At 36.6% G+C, this 20,709-nt stretch overlaps 1 protein-coding gene and 1 long non-coding RNA gene across 2 annotated transcripts; one reads left to right on the forward strand and one right to left on the reverse strand.

Moving 5' to 3' along the window:
* The first annotated feature begins 10,979 nt into the window (after positions 1-10,979).
* On the forward strand, positions 10,980-12,007 carry LOC121980256 (protein FD-like). Its single transcript, XM_042532234.1, has 3 exons — positions 10,980-11,462; positions 11,528-11,605; positions 11,687-12,007. The coding sequence occupies exons 1-3, from the start codon at positions 11,103-11,105 to the stop codon at positions 11,765-11,767; spliced, it is 519 nt and encodes a 172-aa protein (XP_042388168.1). The 5' UTR covers positions 10,980-11,102; the 3' UTR covers positions 11,768-12,007.
* On the reverse strand, positions 11,301-11,758 carry LOC121980258. Its single transcript, XR_006111472.1, has 2 exons — positions 11,626-11,758; positions 11,301-11,502 (listed from the first exon to the last, which is right to left on the reverse strand). It is a non-coding gene; the product is annotated as an uncharacterized LOC121980258 (long non-coding RNA).
* Positions 12,008-20,709: the final 8,702 nt, after the last annotated feature.

Raw genomic sequence — 20,709 nt, forward strand, 5'->3', positions numbered from 1 at the left:
GCTAAAAAAGGAAAGATTTTTAAAATTAAAACCACTATTGTAAATCATGGTTACCAAAAAAGAAAGTTTTAACAAAAATAAAATATCTCTTTTAAACCATTGTAGATGGCTATAAAAGGAAAGATTTTTTAAATTTAAAACTCTCTTTTAAAACTATGTGGATGGCTTCAAAAAAGGAAAGTTTTTAAAATTTAAAATCTCTCTTTTAAAATATTGTAGATGGCTACAAAAAGAAAGATTTAAAAAAATTAAAAACTCACTTTTAAACCCATCTTGGCCGGCCCCTTGCTTGGGCACCAAGCAAGGATGTGGCCGACCATAAGGATGACTTGGGTGGATATGAGGCTTTATACATAGAGGCTATAACAGAGACCTAGAGGAGGAATTAATTTTGGCCTCCTGATGAGCTTGAGCTTCCTGTGTTCGACCCGAACACCCAACTCAAGTACATCAATAATAACTCATACCACTAAAGAGTTATTATTGAACTACCGCACCAATCCCATATTATATTATTGGCTCCTTCTTATCATTAGTGCGTTAATCTCCCAGTGTTTAAGATATCGAATGCCTATTAATTAAATGAGTTACTGACAACTCACTTAATTAACATCTAGCTCCAAGAGTAGTACCACTCAACTTCATTGTCATATTGGAGCTAAGTCCACTTGCAGGGTTTACATGACAATCCTTATGAGCTCCTTAAGGGGACATCATCATCTTAATAAATAGGACACCGTTTCCTTCTATAATTAACAATACACCATATAAATAATATTATTTCACAACTTATCGGGCCTATTGATTTAACGAATAAATCTCACCCTTTGATAAATTAAAGAAATAAATACTAAATACATGTGCTTGTTATTATATCAGGATTAAGAGTACGCACATCCATAATAACAGAGGTTCTGTTATTTTATGCAGTTAGTATAAAAGAAACAACCTCAAATGGTCTTGCTCTATACACACATAGTGTACTAGTGTAATTTTATAGTCAAGATAAACTAGTACCAAATTACACTACAACCATTCCAATGGTTTGCCCCAATCCATCTTGGTTGTGAGCTTCTTTTTATAATCTATAAGGAGCTGATAACATGATCTTCTGTGTGACACTACACACTATGTTATCTACAATATAAATTAAATGGACAACTGCATTTAACTAAATGCAGACATTTGACCAATGTAATTCTCATTTCAAAATAAATGTTTATACAAAAGCTAGACTTTTAGTATACATTCTAACACTCCCTACATTGCCTCCAACTCGGTAGCTCGACCCACTAGGGTCACTTAGTCAGTTCTGTTGGATCGGATGGGTAAGATAGAGGGGGGGGGTTGAATATCACACTTTTTAAAAGCTTTTCTTTTACTTTAGAAATCAAAGTCGTGCAGCGTAAAAGTAGAGAACAAATTCGGTTACTTGGTTCGGAGTCTAAGTCGACTCATACTCCAATGCCCGCGATCTTTGACCGCACCGATGGGCAATCCACTAAGATTCTTCTTCCCGAAAACCTCAAAAAGAAGTAATGCGTACAGTATTCAATGATATAAGATAGTAACAATCCTACTATCTTATATAAATTTAAGTGTAATAAAAATAAAGTATACTTACAATAGTAAGTGAAGGTTGAAGCTTGGTCGACACTTTCGGATGGAGTAGCTTGAAGAGTCATAGAATGTAGCACGGTCTGTTTGCAGAGAAGAGCTTTGAGATGATCAAAAGTGTTGTTTAGCCTCATACCTTGAGCCCCCTTTTTATAAGTGTCTTTGAGGTTTGGTCGACCGATCCCTCTGTTCGGTCGACCAATCCCTCTGTTCGGTCTACCAATCCCTCTGTTCGGTCGACCTAACCAGCTCCCTTCCTTCCTGACTGGAGTCTGACGCTAGCTCGATCTTTTTCATTAACTGTCATTAAGGGCTCGATCGACCGATCCCTTTGTTCGATCGACCAAACATGCTCCTTCCCTATTCGTCAAGATTTGCCATGATTTACATTTACTGTGCCTTTAATATTGATCATTCGGTCGACCGATCCTCTAGTTCGGTCGACCTATCAGTGTAGCTTCTTTCTGATTTTGATCGTTGCTGATTAAACTGACCTGTGCTGAGTCATCCTAGTTCGGTCGACCGATCCCTACATTCGGTCGACCAATCCGGCCGAACATGCAACACAGAGTTAAACAAAGTATCCTTGCAACACAAATGTTAGCACAATAATATATAATGCATGTGTAATATTAGACAGTAGAACTGTCTTGATCTCTATTTCGAAACCTTCCCGGTTTCTTTAGTTGGATCAGCGACCTTAGGTTGTTCCCTTCAGGAACCCGACCTCATTGTCGCTCCTCCAGTTGTTTACCTCAACTTACTTGCCAAACATGGTCCTCCAGACATGTTTGGGCTTTGCCTGCCCAGTGTCTGATCGCCTAATCCACTAAGACCTTTTCTGCAATACTATATTAGCCAACAACAACAATAATGTAGAATACAATGGTAAACCTATACCTAGATTTACCGAGATCCGCAGGTCCGATCAACCGCGCGCGGTCGACCAGAAACCATCCGATCAACCTTGTTTGGAGTTCACTCCTCCAAGATTTCTCATTACCTAAGGTTATCTCCACCTAGGTTTTTCACTACTTGGCTTCACTCACCAAGACTCAGTATTCGGCTACCCAGGGATCAGGTCCTCCAAACCTATTTACCTGGCTTCCACGATATACCGAGATTTCCCTTGCCCCAGTATTTGACTACTTAGGGATCAGGTCCTCCAGACCTATCCACCTGGTTTCCATGATCTACCAAGATTTCCCTTGCCTAGCCTACAACTAGGACTTCCCTAGATCAAGCTCCATACTTAACATACTTAAATATATTTGTCTGATATTAAAACCTTGGAGGTCGATTGCACCAACAAGTTCAACAACTCAATCTTCCATGGTAGCTCAACCTTTTTAGGCAACTCGACCTTCCCTGGCAACTTGGCATTCCTAGACAACTCAGCCTTTCTTGACAGTTTGCCTTCTCTAATAGTTTGACCTTCTTTAGCAGCTTGGCCTTCGCTGACAACTCAACTTATCTAACAGCTAGCGCTCGACCTATCCAATATATCACGACAACAAGTCAAGTTCATTTCAACAGGCCAGATAAGATTTTATTTAAATTTAGTAATTTTAAATTTAATATTTTTCATTTATATCTAATAATAATATTAAATAGAATAAGTTTGTACAACATATACACTCCAGCATGGCTACAGAGCATACCTAAGATGTAAAGGTACTAAAGAGGGTAGATCAATAAAGTTCTTAAAATAATTATCATAGCAAATATCTATTAGAGGAATCAATATGACTCTAGGTTTTGATGTTTGGACAAACATTTAAATTAGGTTATTTGTTATATTTGATATGCGCTGTTAAGTGTGCAGGTGGCAAGTAAAATAAGAAAAGTCCAAGTGTGATCTTGGCAAAGGAAAAGTCTAAGTGTGATCTTGGTAATGTAAATCCAAGTGTGACTTGGGCAAGGATGAAGTCCTGGAGCAATGAGCTCTTTGCAAGAATGAAGTTCCAGAGCGAGGAGCTCTTGGCAATGTTGAAGTCCCGAAGGTGAGGAACCTCTTGGCAATGAAAGATTCGATAACAAGGACAAGGCTAAAGGAAACTCTTAAAGGCAACGCGCGAAGGATGGGGAAGCATTTGAGGGACGTAAGGCTAATGGAGGAGGCTAGAAGGCAAGGTCAAGTTGTGTGGGCAAGGACGAGTGCTGAGTGATTATACTCGGGGCTAAAATCCTAGTGTTAAGGTTTACCAGTCGAGTGGTATTATCCTAGTCGACTGGTGGTTGAGAAACAACAAGTGTGTGCTTCTGTTTATTTATCCTAGGGTGATAATCGACTGGTATGTTCATTAGTTGACTGGTCCCAGTCGACTAGGAGGGAATAAAATATTTCTATTCTCTCAACCAAAGTAGATCAGTCGATTGATGTTGACTGGTACTAATCAATTGGTTATAGCACCAGTTGATTAGTATCGAGTCGTTAGGGTGTAATGTTCAATTTTCTACAGAGGATAGTCGACTGGTAGCTTTACCAGTTGATTAGTAGCAAAAAATCAACTTAGATGTTTTCCCCTAAGCTCTATATAATGGATCTTGGAATGGCTGGTTTGGGTGACAAAATTAGAAATTGTTAACCCCTAATTAGAATCTTCAAGCTCTCATGATCCAAGTACGTGTGATCAAGTTTGTGGTGAAGTTTCTCCATCGAGAAGGAGTCGTTCACTAACCAGAGTTTGCCAGGGATTGATCCATCGAAGGATCACAGGAATTGCCTACCTTACAGACACATCGTGAAGTAAGAACATCATCTCCAAACCATGCTAAATGAAAAGTATTAGGGTTTGTTTGTTTTCTTACTTATTCTTGGCTTTTATATACATATTAGTTTTGTATTTCCGTTGTGCACTAACGAATACTAGGAAGCGAACGAAGTGGTGATCAACTATTCACCCCCTCTAGCTAGACACAAAGGTTCCAATAATTGGTATCAAACGAGGAGCGCTTTTGAAAGACTAACTGCCTATAGAAGCAAGTGCTAGAGGAAGACAATGGAGTCAGAAGGACCACTAAGATGGGATATCTGGATCCCACCTCCATACGAGTGCGAAGAGTTCCATTCTTGGAAGAAGCACTTGGAGACATGGTTCTAAATGGATTGGAACCATTGGATAGTATTGGAGGAGCTAATTGAAGCTCCAATGGACAAGAAGGACAAACATCTCCTACCTCGATATTGGACCGAGAAACAAAGAGAGCAATCAGAGGAGGATAAGGAGGTAACAAGGATTTTAATTAATTTATTACCTTCTAATGTGATATTGTGTGTTGGTGAGTATAAGTGTGCTTATGACCTATGGAGCAAGATGGTTGCTCTACATTAAAATTATACATAAGTCCAAGGAGTGGAGGATCCTAAGGGGAAGGACTCATTAGTCCAAGAGAAGGAGAAGGATCAATGAAATGTTGATACATGTTCAACATTCGATGAGGAGGAAAAAGTGAAATCGACCACATCTTCGGAGGGGGAAGAAGTGGAATCGTCCACGTCTACGATGGAGGAAGAAGAATCCAAGATGGGCGAAGAAGAAGTCTTGGAAGTTTAACCCTCAACCTCATCTATCGAGAAAAGCGGGAAGAACCACATCAAGTGCTTTGAGTGTGAGAAAATAGAACACTACAAGAGTAAGTGTCTTTCAATCAAGAAGGTAAAGGACTTAAATCCTAGACCCACTAAAGTTCATTTAGAATCCAATGTGGATTATAGGAAGGCTGGCGCCAAGAAGAAGAAGTGACACATCATTTACTTCATGTGTGGTGAAAGGGGACATTACCACACAAAGTGTCCAAGGAAGGGAGCGCTCATAAAGATGGAGCGATTGAAGCAATGGAGAAGAATGAAGCCATGTGGATTCTCATGTCAAGGGGAAGCTCCAATGGTAGGTCGGAAGGTAATCCCTAACTTGATCTTTAATTCTAATACTAATTCAAGTTTTAGGGGCATGCATGCTAGAGATAACAATGTAGGTTATTTACCCATGCATAATTTTGGATTTAGGTATAACGATAGGAATAAGGTTAATAAAGTGGATAATCCTATGAAATTATACTCTAAGGTTAGGCCTAACAAACAATAATCCACTTTGCCTAAGGAGAGGAAGGTGGTGAAAAACTTAGGTGTTAATCCTAAGAAGAAGAGACAGATGCCTAGGAAGGATAGGTCTAAGAATGTTTATGGTGGACAAGTTAATTCTAAGATTATGAACCTAAAAGTGGAGAATCAAGCTTTAAGGAAAAATCTTGATAGGTTAGAGAAATCCCTTGAGAGATTCAATGTTGGATCTAAGGGATTAGGTATGATATTATGTATTCAAAGATCCAATCATGATAGATCTAGTTTGGGATATCAGTCTTCATCAAACAAGGGTAAAGGGAAGTTACCCATGGAGCACTTTGGTGGGTATGCCATAATAGAGTTTCCGAAGGCCAAAAGAAGGTCACATGCAATATTTCAAGTGCAAATGGTAAGGGGTAATCCTTCAAGGCTAGAGAAGAGTCATATGCTAGGGTGACATATGACTATAGCAAGGAAAGATCAAGAAATAACAAGGGAAAATTATTTAAGGAAAAGGAGAGATCAACCAAAGACAAGGGAAAGTCTAAGGTTGAGAAGAAGAAAAAGAAGAAGGTCAAATGGGTAGATCAATTGTCACTCGAGGGGCATCATAGTGGCCTAGCTATAGTAGATGAGTCACCTAGGAAGGTGGCTAGGGTTAAGAGGTCTAAGGGGAGTTCAAAGAGTCAAATTGGAATCCATGGTCAATGGATCTCAAGTGGACCTTACTTGGGATTCTAGATCGGTCATCAAATGTGTCAAATGGTTTAGAGATGAACTTGAGTCTCTAATTGAGTTGGTTGACATAATTGAGTTGAGTATCATGCATGAAAATATAAAATGGGATTCATATTGCATAAAAATTGATTTTAGATGTATAGATATTATATAAACTAATGCTAGAGATGCATTACAGTTTGGTGTGAGCAGATATAACAAGAGAAAGCCAAAACTAGGACTTTTGGTTAAGGTTCAATTGAACCATTTAGATAGTTTTTAGATTTTGTGTCAATCTTGGGATCTATGATAGATATATTTTTAAATACATTTTTTTAAGTAAACAAAGATAAAATAGATCTTTCCACAAAATTTAGGAATATTTCGAGGTTTGTGGAGTTTCTAGTGTATTTCTGAAATTGGATTCAAAAATATATTTTGGGCTGAAATTTATACCAATGATTGCTATGAGAAACCAGTCGACTGGTGGTACTATTCATCGAACACAGAATGCCTCTGTGAGTTTGTTTCAATAAGGGCAGTCGACTGATATAGTCTGAAACTATTTTTCAGTAATAGAAAATGACCAAAAGGATTATATACATGTATGTAATCTTATATAAAATTAATACATAATAATTATGGTCATTAGAGGTTAAAAAGTTCAATAATTGGGATATTATTAGAGCTCTTTTTGATGTATGGCAAAGGGGGAGAACTTTAGATTTAAGTGGGAAACTTAAATACCTTTGTAAGAAATCCTAGTTCAAGAGGGAGCTTAGATGAAGGGGAGCCTAGGATTAGGTTCCATGATATATGCACGAGTAGATGACATATTTATTTGCATGTTATTCCATTATATGCTTTCCTAACTTAAACGAGTTGCTAAACATCAAAAATGGGGAGATTGTTGGAGCAATCAATGTGACCATAAGTTTTGATGTTTGGGCAAAGGTTTAAGTTAGATTATTTATTGTATTTGATATACACTATTAAGTGTGTAGATAGTAGGTACAGCAAGAAAAGTTTATGTGTGATATTAACAAAGGAAAAGTCTAAGTGTGGTCTTGATAAAGGTAAATCCAAGTGTGATCTTGGCAACGTAAGTCCAAGTGTTAGTTAGCAAGGATGAAGTCCCAGAGCGAGGAGCTCTTGGCAAGGTTGAAGTCCGAAGGTGAGAAGTCTCTTGGCAATGGAAGACTCGACAACAAAGACAAGATCGAAGGAAGCTCTTGAAGGCAAAACATGAAAGATAGGGAAGTATTTGAAGGACGCAAGGCTAATGGAGGAGGCTAGAAGGTAAAGTCAAGTTGTACGACAAAGGAGAGTGCTCAGTGATTATACTTGGGGTAAAAACCCTAGTGTTAGGGTTTACCAATTGACTGGTATATGCCATAATCGACTGATGGTTGAGAAACAGCAAGTGTATGCTTCTGTTTTCTCAACCTAGGATGACTAGTCGACTGGTATGTTCATCAGTCGACTGGTCCTAGTCGACTGGTTAGTCGATTGGGAGAGAATAGAATATTTCTTTTCTCTTAACCGAAGTGGACCAGTCAACTAGTATCAAGTCGTTGGGGTGTAACGATTAATTTTCCACAAAAGTCAATCGATTGGTAGCGAGAAAATAGCTTGGATGTTTCCCCCAAGCTTTATATAATAGAGCTTGGGATGACTGGCTTGAGTGACAAAATTAGAGGTGGTTAACCCCTAATTAGAGTCTCCAAGCTCTCGTGATCCAAGTGCATGTGATCAAGTTTGTGGTGAAATTTCTCCACCTAGATGGATTCGTTCACTAGTCGGAGTTTGACTAGGATTGATCCACTGAAGAATCACAGGGATCACCCACCTTATGGACATATCGATCGTGAAGTAGGAGCATCATCTCCGAACCACATTAAATGAAAAGTGTTAGGGTTAGTTTGTTTTTTTCTTGTTATTGGTTTTTGTATTTGTATTAGTTTTGTATTTCTACTGTTCACTAACGAATATATAGGAAGTAAATGGAGTGGATGATTGAGTATTCATCCCTCTCTAATCGAACACAAAGATCCCAATAATATCTCTCGAGATACAAAAGTGTTAGATAACAAGAAGAGACCTTAATTGATAGAGGAACAAGAAGATGCCTCTATGGTTGTAAAAAGAGTTGATGACGATGCCACAAAAATAGAAAAGTGCCTTTAGAGAGAAAAAGAAGTTCCTTTATAGAAGAAGTCTAATAAGGTGCCAAAAAAGAGGAAAATGCCTTTAGAGAGAAATAAGATCCTTCAAGGGGAAGTCTATTAAGGTTGACGTTAAAGTTGTGCATGACAAAGAAGAATAAGAAGTGAAAGAAGAAGAAATAAAAGAGGCAACTATTATAGTGCTTGGTCTTAATAATGAGAGGGTAATATATTAGAAATACTATCAAAGTTTTATATTGGAAGTATACGTAAAAGATTATAGAATAAGAAGTGAAAGAAACTATTATAGTGCTTGGTCTTAATAATGAGAGGGCAATTTATTAGAAATATCATCAAATTTTTATATAGGAAGTATATATAAAAGATTATGAGTTTAAAAGATGAAAGATATTTTTATTTAGTATGAGACCTTTTTGAGTAGAGTTAAAAAATAAATACATAAGGGTTTAAGTTCAAAGTAGATAATATCATACTATTATGAAGATATATGAATTCTTTTAATCATAACAAGTGATATCAGAATCATGGTCCAGAATAGATATCATGTAGGGTGACCTTGAATTAAGTTAAGAAGTGGTTCAGAGCAGATTAAGAATGACTGGATACTTGAGGGGAAGTCCGAAGCATGTCAAGAGTGATTAGATAGTTAAGGGAAGACTCGAACCATGAAACTAATAGTGGTCCTTTATTTAAGGGAAGAATTGTTTAGAATAGAATCAAAGTCTCACATTAAAAATATACGAAAAAGATTATAAAATTAAAAAATAAAAGATATCTCTATTAATATAAGGTCTTTTGGATAGAACCCAAAAATAAATTTATGAGTATTTAGACCTAAAATAGATAATATCATATTATTATGAAAATATATGAATTCTTTTAATCTTAATATAATTTATATTTAAAAATATTATCAACAAAATTGTGAATATATATATATATATATATATATATATATATATATATATATATATATATATATATATATATATATATATATATATATATATATATATATATATACCCGCCCAATGAGTGACGGTAGGTGACTCAGAGTGAATCCGGGCATCTGGATCATTCTTGGGCCCCCCCGAGTGACTGAAATCAACTCGAAACGCCCAAGAATTGTCTGAACGCCCAGATTTACTTAGAGTCGCTCACAGTTACTCATCGAATAATGAGTCTGTAAGCTAACAATTCTCTCTTTTTATATATAATTTTGATATGTCATACCCCCTATGTCATACACCCTGTGAACCTTTTATTTTATTTTTTTATATTTAATACTATAATCAAACCCATAAATATTAAAAGTAAAATTAAATTAACATAATCAAAAACTCAAAAAAAATAAAATTGATATGGACGCATAGGTGCGCACAGCACTATATATACAGCACTATATATATCATCAATTTTTTTACATCCACTGTACATGCCGGACAAATTTCAAATGTTATCCAAAAAAAATAATGAGACGACGACGACGACGACGACGACGACGAAAAAAAAAAAAACTAAAGTCTGACAAACACATTTAAATGGAAATGCAGCATTTCTTAGTATCTGTATCAAAATTTCAAATAATACTACATATTCACTTTTAAAAAAAAAACAGTTCAAAAAGTAGATTGCTCCATCATGACAAAATCTATAGAATATCTCTAACTGTGGTTAACTGGCTTGCTTTAACAGGATGGAATTTGAATTTTCTTTCTTTTATTTAGCTGTAGAACAACAACTCCAGATTTTGTTTTAAAAAAAAATCGACCAAATCTTTCATGTAAATATTTTTTTTTAGCTAATATCCTTTGTTCTATGCATGCTAAATAATGTTTCTTCTCCTGTCTCGTCCAACTGCCTTTTAATCATTAGGGAGAAGAAAATTCAATTTTAGCAAAATATAATAAAAGGTGTAAGCAATTGGGGGAAAAAATCACGTTTACTAATACTTAATCATCCATCTTTGAAAATCTTAAAAAGTAATCAACTTTATAATATTTTAAAAATATTATTTTCCTTTTTTGAAAAAATGTAGATTAAATATAGAATAGATTAATCATAAAAAAATCATAGTTAATAATAAAATAAAATTAAATATAGACAAAAAAAAAATGATCAGATAAATATAAAAGCATGAGATAAGAGTAAGATATTAATAAATATCTAGGGACGCGTGGGAAAAAAATTCACGTTTATATTTAAGATTTTGAAAAAAATGAAAGATATTTAAAATAATAAATATCAAAGTTAGGTGGCTCTTTAATTTATTTATCAAAGTTTGGGTCGGAAATTGCCCCTGAATTTTAATATCGCGGTTGGTTATCGTGACCTGAAGAGAATAAAGACAGCGATATGTGTTTCCTGTAGAGCATGCGAATGGTTCCCCCAAAAAAATCTTCTGCCCCGGGCGCTTTTTTTATTTTTTTGTTTTTACCTCTTACAGAAGCTTGGTGCCCTGAGCGCTGTGCTCCTCAGGCGGGGCAGAGGCTCCATCGTTCTTCTTGCCAATTGCCATGGCCCAGATCAGCGAAGCCTCCTCCCCCCGGACCTCCTCCTCCTCCGTCCCCTCTCCCGCCCACCGCGGCAGGGCCACGGCGGAAGAGGTGTGGGAGGAGATCAGTCTCGGCAGCCTCAGCCGAGACCCGCCTGACCCACTGATCTCCCTCGCCCCCAACTCCCTCTCCCTCCACAACATCCTCATCTCCCGCGCCGCCGTCGCCGCAGCAGCCGCTTCGACCGCCGCCGCCGTTTCTGCCGCCGCCGCCGCCGCTAACACCGATGGCGGCGCCGGGAACGCTGTCGCCGTCGACCCCCGCAAGAAACGAATGATGAAGAATCGCGAGTCGGCGGCCCGATCCAGGGCTCGGAAACAGGCACGCACGCCCCCCTTCCCGTACGTGTTCCTTTTTGGCCCTGACACAGTCAATTTATTCTACAGGCTTACGCAAACGAGCTGGAGAAGGAAGTGGATCATCTCGCGAAGGAGAACAGGAGGCTCAAGTTCAAGTATGAAATGGTAAACAACTACGTACTTACTATTCACGAAACTCCCATCACTTTTTTGTTTCTGATTAAACTAGATAATAATGATCCACAGCTGCTTAAGCAAACCCTGGCTGCTGGACTTCCTGAGGTCAAGAAGAGGAAGATCCAAAGAACTGTATCTGCTTCGTTCTAAAACAGAGACCTCTGAGCACCAACGCATGTACCCGAACTAAATCCTCTCTTTCTTTCTTTCTTTCTTTATATATATATATATATATAAATATATATATATATATATACCCGAACTGTGAGAGGACAAGAAGCAGAGAGAGGTTGCATAGGTTTTGCTTGTGTAAATATGGCAAACTGCAGAGGAACGAGACTGCATATATTTGGTATATAAGTAGAACAAAAACCTCTGTTTTTTAAGCAAGGCAATGTCTATCATTCCTGTGCGAGGCGAGCATCGACAACTGGTGAAACTGATCGACAGAGTAATTTCGCTCCCCTCCCATTGAATACCTTTCCTTCTTGTGCAGGAAACTCAACTGTCGCTGTATTGATTGTCTTCGGGTTTGGTTTCCTGGCTGACGATGATGTGAGTCTCGCAGTTTCCCATTTTTTTACAAGTTCCTAAGTATTATTATTATTATTATTATTATTATTATTATTAATGCGCCATTATTTGTCACGAATAATATTTTAAAGATTCATATGCCATCGGTGCAGAGCGTGGACCATTAGCGCCCTATCAAAATTATGTCCTGTCACTTTCGACCTTCATGGCGCATATTATCTTGTACATATTTCAATTGATGTCTGCCCCAAAGTGAATTTTTTTCCCTTTATTCTTTTATCCTTCATCAAGCAAAAGTTGATTGCCTTAATATTAATTTAATTTAATAAATTAATTAATTTTAAAATATAAATAAAATAAAAAGGTACATAAATATTATTGTTATTTTCATATTATTGTTTTTTTGAAAATATGTAGTAAAAATTTTCACTTGAGGTTGCTTGCGTATCTATCAATACAATCTTGAATCGAGCTTCCAAACTCTTTAAAATCACAACTAAATTGAACCAATAAAATTTCTAACAATCAACATTTTGAAAACTCCAAACCAAGGATTTAGAATTGAGTTAAAAAAACTCTTAAAAAATGAAGTAAAATCGATTTGGGTTGAAGTAAGATGGTCACACGGTGATTTTGCCTAAATTATTGCCGAAAACTTGAATGGAGGCGGCGATCATGATCGGATTTGGTCAAAATATTTCTTTCGAACACATAGTACGCGACCTAAATTTTAGTAAATCATTGGTGAAATGATAGGCATTAGGCAAAGAAGGAGAACAACTCACGTACCACCTATACAAATTATTATTTATTTTTACGCTTTCTTGATCAAATATTCTGACTCAAATTACAAATTGATGTAATAGAATCTAGATTAAGTTGGATTAGGATCAAATGCCCTTTTTAATAATTTTTCGATGACAATCATTTAGAAGTAGGAAGGGGAAGGAGCGGATAGAAATGGTCAATCAATTTGCAAGGGCTAAAAAATTAATAATAAAAAACGAGCCAAAAATAGGTAGGACGGGAGCTCAACGTCCAAGGATGATTTCACCCCTAAGGAAGGTAGCTTATAATATCCTAAATAAGAAGAATATCTTTACAAATAACTTTTTTCTTGCGTGCCAACTCGACTAGCCAATTAGATGGGAGAATATATATTTTTTCGTTTTTTTTTACTTTTTACGTTTTTTACTTTTTCCTCCTATCCTTCTATCCTTCATGGTGATGGTGGTGGGGATACAATGGACTGTGTTTTTCATATTATTATTTGTAAAAGAAAAATGTTAAATAAAGGGTGAATGATGGCTCATCTTATCCAAATCAAGTTAATTAAAGAAAAAATTACGCGGAAAATGAATAAACTTTGACTATATATATATATATATATATATATATATATATATATATATATATATCTGGAGTACAAGTGTCGGAATAACAGAAACTGTCCGTACGGCTAGTAGGAAAATGTCTAGGGAGAAAAAAAAATCATTGGCAGCGAGCAAAACATTGGTTAAACATAAAGTTTTTATTAAAAAACAATTAATATTTTTAAATTTTAATTAATTGAGCTCGAATTATTCAACTTTAATACTCAGTCTTAAATAGTGCAAATTACTCTATCTGAGTGGGTACTAATTTTAATACTCAGTCTTAAATAGTGCAAATTACTCTATCTGAGTGGGTACTAATTTTAATACTCAGTCTTAAATAGTGCAAATTACTCTATCTGAGTGGGAACTAATCACCTTCGTCCAAGCAAGCTAAGTCTACCTAAGAAGTCATAGGATGAACGTGTCATTCTTTCATACAAGACAATATCGAAAAAGGCAAGAAAATTCATCCAGTCGAATGAGGTGGGCCTGTTGGATAGGTCAGAACAAGGACTGGGACTCTCTTAGATTCTTTCAGAGATGTCAAGACACCTCTTTAGATAGATTTACCTTTGGATAGTTAAGTCATCAATCGGTTGTTCGAACATTCGTTTAGGTAAATTTAGTGTCAATTGTCGAACTACTTCAGAACAAGGACTGGGACTCTCTTAGATTCTTTCAGAGATGTCAAGACACCTCTTTAGATAGATTTACCTTTGGATAGTTAAGTCATCAATCGGTTGTTCGAACATTCGTTTAGGTAAATTTAGTGTCAATTGTCGAACTACTTCAGAACAAGGACTGGGACTCTCTTAGATTCTTTCAGAGATGTCAAGACACCTCTTTAGATAGATTTACCTTTGGATAGTTAAGTCATCAATCGGTTGTTCGAACATTCGTTTAGGTAAATTTAGTGTCAATTGTCGAACTACTGCCTCAAAAATTGTAAGATTGAGATCAAAATTATACTTTCTGTTTAAGATGGTATTATCTTATACTGGTGCATATGATTTATCAATAATATTAGCATTTAAGAGAGATATAAAGAAAAAAAATCAGGATGGAATGAGGTTGTCATTGGAGATGAAACTATTATTTAGACAAGATTCCTAGGTCTAGGCGACGACCCTACCAGATTTGATTATTTTATGTATGCAAGTGAAAATGGAACAATTTAGACAGCTTTAAATTTGACTAAACAAAAATAAAGTATGAAGGTAACTTTTTATAATAAATTAATAAAAAAAAACAACCTACTATTAAATGTTGTGTCAGTGCATGTCCGAATATATATATATATATATATATATATATATATATATATATATATATATATAGCGACGAGTAAACGTGGTATTATTAGCTTGATTTCTTTGTAAAAAAATATTCTATTTATTCTCTTTCTCCTCCCGTTTTCTATTCAAATCGACGATGAGAGAAATTTCTCAAATTATAAATTTCTCTCGCCGCTCTCTCTCTCGCTCTCGCCTCTTCCTTCGCCACCGTCTTCCTTCGCAGCGTGTTCTTGCAGGGCAAGCAAAAGCAAACATGTTGTAAGCTACTTGGATAACTTACAATCGCATGCTTATTCTCGAGTTGGCTGGAAGTTCGAGAAACTACCACCGAACACATACACTACGTTGATTTGCTTACCAAATTCTCTCCAATCTCGATCGCAAGCTTTTCTTCACTCCACTATCTGGTTTTCAACTTGTACAATGAAATATCCTACAATGAACAAGTCCTAGCTGCTTTCTTATCAACTTTTGCTTATATCATTTGCAAGGAACTGCCCAATCATCAATTCTCACATTTCATAGCCAATGGTAATTCATTTCATTTTAAGTTGTAATTCCCTATTGTGATCCTAATATATAATAGAAGGAAGGAAGGATTTATGCTACAACATGCTAGGTCGACGACTGCTACAAATGCCTGCAGGCTACAACCACTTGGACAGTTAGATGTTACACATTGTAGCAGCTACTTCGACAGTTAACTACGACACCTTGTAGCAGTTAATTATCCAAGTAGCCGCTATAATGTGTAGTAGCTAATTGTCCAAGTGGTAGCTACAACGTGTAGCGGCTACTTGGTAAGTCATTTTATTTTAAATTGTAATTCCCTTGCCTCTATTCCTATTATTGATCGTTTATACGTGATTATCTTTATTGGATGTCCCGGTTGTTACATTGTTACTTAATTCCATGGCTAGCTGCTACAATGTTACAGTAGTTATTTGGAATGATAGCTACTACAATGCTATAACAGCTAATTCGATTGTTAGCTGCTACAATGTTGTAGTAGCTACTAGGAATGATATTTGATATAATGCTATATCAGCTAATTCGACTGTTAGCTGTTACAATGTTGTAACAACTACTTGGAATGAGAGCTACTACAATGATGTATCAACTAATTCAATAGTTAGCTGCTACAATGTTGTAGCAGCTACTTAGAATGATAGCTACTACAACGTTGTAGCAGCTACTTGGAATGATAGCTGCTATAATGTTGTAGCAACTAATTCAACTGTTAGCTGCTACAACGTTGTAGCAGCTACTTGGAATGATAGTTACTACAATACTGTAGCAGCTAATTCGACGGCTAGCAGACCATCTTCAAAAATCAATAAGTGCTCAAGACACAAATAGGAACACGAAAAAAGCCTTAAGGAAAAAAAATCGAGCGGGAATAAGAATTAAAATTCATCCTAGTTTGAATTTTATTAATGTATGATAAGATTAGCATGTAGAAGGATATTCTTGCATCCCTTCAAACTCTATTTCACCTATAATTATTAGAGATATAAAGGTTGCTAGGATGATTGTTTCTCTCTTTTAACTCTCGTCATGAGCACGACATCTAGGGCAGAGACACCCTGCCCACCGCGTTCCCTCTCGTTCTTCTTCAAGCATGAGTTGGGTTTGCCTCAATTCATCCTGGGTTAACTATAGGTTTTGCTATTGTTGTGCAATTACCTCATCCAGAGCTTGTATCACCTCTGCTAGGGATCACTCTTTCTTGGATAATAGTTGAGCCCAAGGAGGAAAATCTGAATTCATAGCTCTCGGTAATATACCTAGGAGAAGATAGAGAAAGAAAAAGGTAAGATCAATGCAGTGAGAACGAACCAAGGTCAAACCCCCCTTTTTAATTAGGTCATGGGACACAGGATGGGGGGGGGGGGGGGGGGTCACGGGATCACTGTAGTTGATATGAAGTTTCAAAAACGATCAATGTTTATCAAACGGATGGGGAGGATGACATGGCAGTCAAAGTCAAGGTGATGTGATGGTCAAAAGTCTGGGTCAAAGTTAAATTAGAGGAATATTCCTCACTTGAGACAGGGATTCACCCAACAACAAAGTTCCTAAGTCCTGCCCACATGGTCCCAGAGTAGGACGCTTGGATAAGGTCGGCCGACCACAAGCTCGATTAGATCTAAGAACACAACGGTACTTTAAGAATAAGGAGAAATTCAGGGAGGCTCGACTGGTTAGGAGGTCGTCCGGGCTCGAGATATTTAAACCTTAGCAGACAACTAATATACGATCGTCCGGATGGAGGCCGATTGAACATAAGGCTTCCTAAATGCGCTCGATCGATCAAAGCCTGGGCAAACCTAGGAATACTTAGATTATATAAAGATCCTAATATACGATACAAAGACCGACGACTAGATGCTACAATGGTGTAGTAGCTATTTCGATAAGTAACTGCTATAATAGTGTAACAGCTACTTCGACAGCTAGCTGCTACAATATTGCAGCAGCTACTTGGAATGTTAATTGTTACAATGGTGTATCAGCTACTTCGATGACTAGCCGCTACAAAATTATTGTAGTTACTTTGACAGGTAACTGCTATAATGATGTAGCAGCTACTTGGACAGTTAACTGCTACAACATTATAGCAGCTAATTGGAATGTTAACTGCTAGAACGGTATAGCAGTTACTTTGACAGGTAGCTGCTACAACATTGTAGCAGCTACTTCGACAGGTAATTGCTACAACGATGTAGCAGCTATGTCGATGGCTAGCTGCTACAATGTTGTAGCAACAACTTTGAAGGTGTAGCAACTACAATGATGTAGTAGCTACTTCGACGATTAACTAATATATCATTGTAGCAACTATTTTCGTTATGTATATAATTTGGTAAAAATTTATTTAAAATAATCTTAATCTGTAATTATCTCTAATTCTAAGATATTATTAAGATTTATACTAACTAGTACACGTTGTAGCAGCTACTTTGACAGTTAGCTACTACAACGTGTAGCAGCTAATTGGAAAGTTAACAGCTACACTTTGTAGCAGCTACTTGGAAAGTTACCTTCCACAACGTAGTTGTAATTCCCTCTATTCATAATATGTATCATTTATACATGATTCTAAGTGATATATTTAATATAGGGCAAAACATATGTTGTCTTTATTGGTTGTCAGTCAGGTGTTTATGACACATAGATAGAAGCATCTACAAATGTTAATCGTTTTAGGGGCACTATACACCAATCTTTCAAGAGTAAACAGGATGCAATACGAGCTTTTGAAGCCTACAACATACTATCTTACAATGTTATTCATCTTTTTATTTTAAATAATGCCTTATATTTATTTTAGTTGTATAAATTGTAGCAAACTTACCAATTTGGGGAGCTTCAATTTCCCACATTTCATTCAATGGTAAGGCGTTTAAATTTAAGTCTTAATTCCTGCACTATTTGTTACAATGTGTAGCAGCTACTTCGGCAACTAGCTTCTACACGTGGTAGCATCTACTTAGACAGATAGCTGCTACAACGTTGTGACAACTACTTGGAATGTTAGCTATTACAATGTTGTAGCAACTACTTCGACGGATGACTACTACAACGGTGTAGCAGCTACAATGCTTCTCCAAATAACATTTGTTTATCATTTTTTTGTTCTATAATTTGTAGAAAACTTGTCCAACATCATTTTCTACAAATCATTCGATGGTAAGTCTTTTTAAGTTAGCTACTTAGATGCTACTAAATTGTTAATAGACATTTATATTTGTATGAGTTTTAATTTTTTATATCTAGTATTATAGTTTGCATGTTTGATACATGTTAATATTTTATGATTTAAGTTGTAACTGCTACAATATGTATCAACTATCAATGGGGTAGCTGCAACAACTTGTAGCAGCTATCTGACACTATTTGCTACACAATGTAGCATCTACCCTATAATAGTTGCTCCATGTTATAGTAGCTACCCTACATTAGCTGCTATACGTGGTAAGTCATTTCATTTACAGTTGTAAGTCCCTTTATTTCTAATATATATTGTTTATATGTGATTATAAATGATCTATTTAATCAATATAGGGAAAAATATATGTTGTCTTTATTGGACATCAGCTGAGTGTTTATGACACATGGATAGAAGCATCTACACAAGTTAATCATTTTAGGGGCGCTATACACCAGCCCTTAAAGAGTAAACAGGATGCAATAAGAGCTTTTAAAGCCTACAACAATAAAAAATTGAGAGAATACTTTCATTACATCGAGAGGAAAAAAAAGTTCATGTGCATCCTCAAATATAGTATCAAGTTCAAAATCAGAGAGAAATCTATTAAAGACTGACAAATTTAGAAAACTGAAAGATGCATTGGAAGAGATAGAACAATAGTTAGATTCTCTACAAATTAGTGATGAAGATTATATATGGTATTTGAACACTACAAGAAAAACCCTCATAGACATCGGTGGAACAACAACGGTTTCAAGCAAAAACCGATGTTTTTGAGTATTTTACACCATTTTTTTTTTCCAAAAATCAATGTCTATAAGCGCAGATTTAAGCTCATAGACATCAGTTTTTTAAGCTGATGTCTATGAGCGTATTTTTTTCATTAATAGACACCGATTTTAACAACGGTTTTTAAAACCCGGTGTCTATGATAAAATAAAATAATTTAATTTTCCCACCAATACTTAGTCGAAATTTGCAACACTTCACTCTTCCTTCCAAATCTAAACCTATATCGCGTCGTCCACCGTATATCATCTCAACACCGCCGCCACATTCCTCCTCGCTGTTAGCCGTCCGACCATCTCTCTCAGCCTCATCTTCCTCTTTCCCTTCCTTTGGGTGAGAAGAGGCTGCCTGTGTGGCTTGGAGTCGTCGCCGGGTCGCTAGAAGTCGCCCTCCTCCACTCTTTCTCGATCCCATATCTGGTAACCTCGATTCCTCATCTCCTTCTTCCGATTTGATCCCTCCTTGTCGACATGGTGAGGGGGAAGACGCAGATGAGGAGGATAGAGAACCTGGCCAGTCGGCAGGTGACCTTTTCCAAGCACCGGAGAGGCCTTCTGAAGAAGGCCTTTGAGCTCTCCGTGCTCTGCGATGCCGAGCACCAAATGTCAAGTATTCCCCAAGTACTCCTTATGGTTATCGATTTGTGAATTGGGTAACAAATGTCAAGTATTTTTGTCTTTCATCCGAAATGAAAGTACCAGTGCTTCCATACTTGACCAATTTGAGCTTGATCAGGAGTTAAATGCATATTTTACATTTTTTTTCGAACTTATTGCTGAGAGGGGACCTTCTGTGGGTTTGAATGTTAACCTTAGCCGATATGATCTGTTTCATGGCCATCTCTTCATTGTTGACTCTGGAAGACTTGGCATTCTGTAAGTAGAAAATAATTTTCCAATTTCTCAGCAAAGTTATGGCTTTCTTATTGTTTGAAATTCTGTGTTCTTCTACAGTGCTCACTCTATTTTCATGCTCCTTTTGTCAGAGTGACAAGTGTTTTCAAGGAATAGTAGCAAACATAGAACGTGCCTTAGTGTTTGTGATGCCTATGCAAATTTAAGTAGAAAAAAATTAAACAATTAAACTAAAATGATTTATCTCTTGGTAAATGATCACAAGCTACTGAAGTCGCTATTGAAGTCCTTCCTCATCTTCGATAGTTTCATCTTCTTGATCTCTTGATTGCAAGTATTAATTGATTGATGCATACAATGTGTTTGATGAATTTCCTCAAACACTACCCTGACTTGATTTTATCATTTTTGTTTGCATGATTCTCTTGAGTGGTAAATGCTAGTTACTGTCACTTGTGGTATCAATTCTAGTGTGCCCCTAACACAATTTCATATGCCAATAGTAGTTTTTGTGGGTGTTGTTGTTGTG

This window comes from Zingiber officinale, chromosome 5A (assembly GCF_018446385.1).
Source record: "Zingiber officinale cultivar Zhangliang chromosome 5A, Zo_v1.1, whole genome shotgun sequence".
In the NCBI taxonomy this organism is placed as follows: domain Eukaryota; kingdom Viridiplantae; phylum Streptophyta; class Magnoliopsida; order Zingiberales; family Zingiberaceae; genus Zingiber; species Zingiber officinale.